Source organism: Cyprinus carpio, chromosome A14, assembly GCF_018340385.1.
Source record: "Cyprinus carpio isolate SPL01 chromosome A14, ASM1834038v1, whole genome shotgun sequence".
NCBI lineage: Eukaryota > Metazoa > Chordata > Actinopteri > Cypriniformes > Cyprinidae > Cyprinus > Cyprinus carpio.
In genome coordinates this window covers 11,062,119-11,066,625 of record NC_056585.1, presented here as the reverse complement: position 1 = coordinate 11,066,625, position 4,507 = coordinate 11,062,119, and the positions used below count along the sequence as shown (strand labels likewise).

The 4,507-nt window shown below is 34.5% G+C and overlaps 1 protein-coding gene across 2 annotated transcripts in view; it reads left to right on the top strand.

Moving 5' to 3' along the window:
- The window catches only part of LOC122133921 (SH2 domain-containing protein 4A-like), a 956,524-nt gene extending 952,403 nt beyond the window's left edge, over positions 1-4,121 (top strand). For both annotated transcript variants that reach the window (XM_042770670.1, XM_042770668.1), the window contains exon 6: positions 3,549-4,121. In XM_042770670.1, the coding sequence (XP_042626604.1) occupies positions 3,549-3,697 (149 nt within the window). In that variant the 3' untranslated portion in view covers positions 3,698-4,121. The remainder of the gene's footprint in view (positions 1-3,548) is intronic.
- The last annotated feature ends 386 nt before the right edge of the window (positions 4,122-4,507 follow it).

The window sequence follows — 4,507 nt, the reverse complement described above, 5'->3', positions numbered from 1 at the left end:
CTAGATTGCTCCCATTATAATCAACACAGCTGTCTAGTATCTAGTTTTGTCACGTGGAACTGCTTGCGTCACTATTGTGACGTCATATCATTTGTTTCTTTATTGTTGAAGCGATCTGAAGCAACAAAATCGGCCGAAAATCATTAATTTAAAATGAGAGCAGGAGATTTATAGCAACAGAAACAATGATTAGTTATAATAAATGATTATTATATAAATAAGCATATAATAAATATATAATTTACATATATAAATGACATAAACGTGTTTATTTAGTTGCAATTATGTTTTTATTTTGTGTGTGTGTGTGTGTGTGTGTGTGTGATTAAGGTGCAAAGAACTACATCTGAATATATAGGCTAGTTATAAGTTTGAATATACAAATGTAAATTGAAATGTATATATACAAACTGAGTATAGGAATATAAATCATGGATAGTTATATGTATAGAAGTAAATCTGAATATATAGTTATAAATCTGAATATATATAATAAAATAAGAACCAAAAACATTTATATATCAAGATTTGTATCTATATATTTAGGGTGACATGCTATATTCCGATTTGATATAATATTTCTTGTTTAGCTCTTTATAAAACTATATATGTATTCATATTTGTCCGTCCTTTTTTGCTTTTTGGATGGATTTTTTTTTTTCTCCCCCATTTCATTTTTCGTTAAGCTTGTCAATGCATTCTGGGATTTCCTATATATACAAAATTTTAACATGTCCTGTTTCAGATTGGAATAGAGAATATGAAATGCTTACAAAATAATTTACATATTAACATATATTTATATTACAGTTTATATTACATTTTTAAAAAGACAAATTTTTGTTTTAAACAAACATTTAAACATGAGTGTCAATGTCCCCAAAATGTCTTGGTGTGCATTGCATTGTCGGAACTGAATAGACTGTTTTGAACTTCTTCAGGTTATTTGGAAGAGTGTGTTATTGCTGATGACTTTGCCACACTGCACCTGCTTGGACATTTTCAGTCATTATTATGGGAACGATCTTTTGTTGCTGTGCCGATGCTTGCAACTCAGATATAGAGGTTGCGTCACGTGAATACAAGGATGGAAAACTGCAGGTAGAGGACATAGTAAAGACCCCCACATCAGTGCGTAAGAAAAAAGGTGATTGCAGAGAGTCGGTCTCACCGGAAAAGTGTGAAGGGGGCGGAACTCCAGGGTTAGACCCCTCAGGGAGAGTCTAAAAATACAGTTCTCCACTGGCCTCTCCTCTGAGTCTCACTCTCCACTGCATCTGTCTCTGAAGTCACCCACGATCCCCACAACCGTCCGCCCCGTCTCGTTTCTACCCATCCCCCTTTTACTTCATTCACCCCTTCACCTATTCCCTGACCACCTGTCTCACCCCGTTTAACACATTCAAATTGAGTCATCACTCCCATAGCCTTTACCCTCTACCTCACTCTCGTGTTATTTGTACTTTCTTTGTCCTTTACTTTATTCCTCTCACTTTTTCTCTTCTGCCTGCGGTTGCTCTCCTTACTTCTCCCTCTTGTGACCTCTAGACCTGCCTTGAGTGGGTGGAAAGGAGGATAAAGAAAGACAGAGATACAGGGGGAGAGAGAGAGAGAGAGAGAGAGAGAGAGAGAGAGAGAGAGAGAGAGAGAGAGAGAGAGAGAGAGAGAGAGACAGCTGTGCAATAATCCCCGGCGGGTTTGTGTCAGGGATCTAACAGCTTTTTAAAGTCAGCAGTGATTTATGACAGTCAAAGTCTCGTAATCATGAATATATATATATACATATATTATATATATATATATATATATATATATAAGTCTCGTAATCATGAATATATATATATACATATACATATTACTGATTCCTTGTTTTTTGTTAAGTATTGTATTTAGTTACGCATTTTAGGTAATATAATCAGACTACTTTTACATTACTTTTGACCAAACTCATTTGTCACATTGATTTAAATAGGATTATCTTATTCCATATTGATATAAAAATACAAAGAGAAAGAAAATATATTCCATTTGTTGTTATTAGCCTATATGAATATAGTTGATAATATATGAAGGTTTCCCAAACTGTTTTGCGAAGGAACAGAAGGGGGATTGTGAGTTTAATGAAAAGCTAATAATTAAATTAAAATCAATCATTTTAAAATCAATCAAAATAAACAACTTACTGAGAAAATGAAAATTTTTTACTTGTTTACCAGCATGTCATGTGATCATAACCAATGTCAGAAAACCAATTAACATCCAAATGTGATACGTAATTATTAAAATATTTATTTAAAAATCAAGTGTACTTTAAATAAATATATTAGGTGAAAGAGGATCAGATAACAAAAAAGTTTGTGAATTTGTGCATTTGTGTTTGAAAGACAAAAACCTTCTAAAGGTATAGAAATACATGGTTAAATAACACCTACAGAGGGATAATTCAAAAAAAAAAAAATGTGTTCATCAGTAGTTGATGAAAGCTGAACCTTCTTAAACCTGAAATGTTTTTTGTAAATCCAGTGGTCAAATGCTGTAGCCATCTGACTAATGTCTGATCTCTGTGTGAATGTCCACAAAACTGGAAGACTTATGAATGTATAAGCAGTATGGCTGTTTTAGAAAGGAAAATTTAAAAGAGAAATTAGGGAGAATCAATACATTATGAATACTTGATTGATATTGTGTAAATAATATTTAAACATGTAATCCTTAAAAAAGTAACTGTAGTCTGATTACAAGTATTTTCAAATGTAATTTAATGTAATTACAAGCATTTAATTTTTGGAATCTGATTACGTAATCCAGATTATGTTACTACCCAGCTCTGAATATATATATATATATATATATATATATATATATTAGGGCTGTCACAATAACGCATTTAAGGCATGCGATTAAATGAAAATAATTTAACACAATTAACACAAAATTACTGAAGCACAATTTATATTCGATTTTGCTTCTCTGATTGCAATCAGTAAGCAAACACATTTAAACAGTCAGTCCAAAACAGGGCAAATGTAAAGAAAACCAGGCTGATTACATCAGAGAGAGCAGATACTGACGTTGTATGTACACATAAATCAACATACATTCAAATTTATTTAATTTCTCTTTCATACTTTGTCTTCCATGATAAAAACACGATATTCAATGATTGTCTCTGAATAGCGCGAGCCCTCTCGCCTTGCGCTGTGTTAAATACAGATTGAAAACACTTGACGCACTGATCATACATTGCATTTATGCACAGACACGTTTCAGTACATTCACATTGTTTCCACACACATTCAGGATGTTTTGATTTGTCTTGTGTATGTTGTTTAGTCATACTGAATGGATCCGTGTACTGTAATAGGTATATGCAGTCAAGGCAGTTGGTTTAGGTTTTTTTTGGCGTCTCCATGTGGAGGCTGGCCTGCAGTATGTGGTCCTGTTCAGTATCACAACTAGACTTGCCTAAAATGTAAACAAGCTCTTTGCTGTTGCTCTGTACACATAAAATACACTAATGATAGTCTTTCCTCTCTTTTTCTCTAAAGGAGTGATGGAAAATAAGGATAGCGGTCTGACATATGGCAGTCGTGTGGCTCAGCTCAGGAAGAACTTCAACACCACTAATGCCCCATGTGTCAAACCACCGATCCCCAGCAAGCCCACTCACCTACTGACCTCCCCCTCTGTCAGATAAATACAACACTACTATACACCTGAAAAATATCCTTGTGTATCCAAAAATCTGCAAAATGAACTAAAAACACTAAAAAGACCTGCATATACCTGAGCGTATGAGCAGATCCAGGTGTGGACACAGCTGGAGACGGATGTTGTATGGAAATCAAACGCTTCTTATAACCCAGCTCGAGCCATCACTCTTCAGTTTTCACACTGTTTACAGAGGAACATGGTCTCCAAAGGACTCAAAGAATTGTTCTGCCTTTACACAATATTGTTTATTTTTTGAATTTAAAAAAAAATATATAACTTTGTTTCCTTGTGGGGAGAATGACCAAAGTTACTGTGTAATGTTTGTATAGATAATGGCTTTTTTTTTGTCTGGTTGTAAATAACGGTGTCATATTGTATTAAATAAAACAACTGGTTTTGAGAACTGAATGCTAATGATTCCAGAACCTCCAATGTCTAGATCAGGGGTTCCCAAACTCGGTCCTGGAGGGCCGGTGTCCTGCAGAGTTTAGATTCATCCTCAATTAGACACACCTGAACCAGCTAATCAAGCTCTTACTAGGCATACTAGAAACCTCCAAGCAGGTGTGTTGAGGCAGGTTGGAGCTAAACTCTGCAGGACATCGGCCCTGCAGGACCGAGTTTGGGCACCCCTGGTCTAGATAGATAGACAAATGAATAGATAGATAGATAGATAGATAGATAGATAGATAGATAGATAGATAGATAGATAGATAGATAGATAGATAGATAGATATAGATAGATCTTCAAAATGTATTTCCATATTATCGCCACATGTTTGGTTACTAAGTG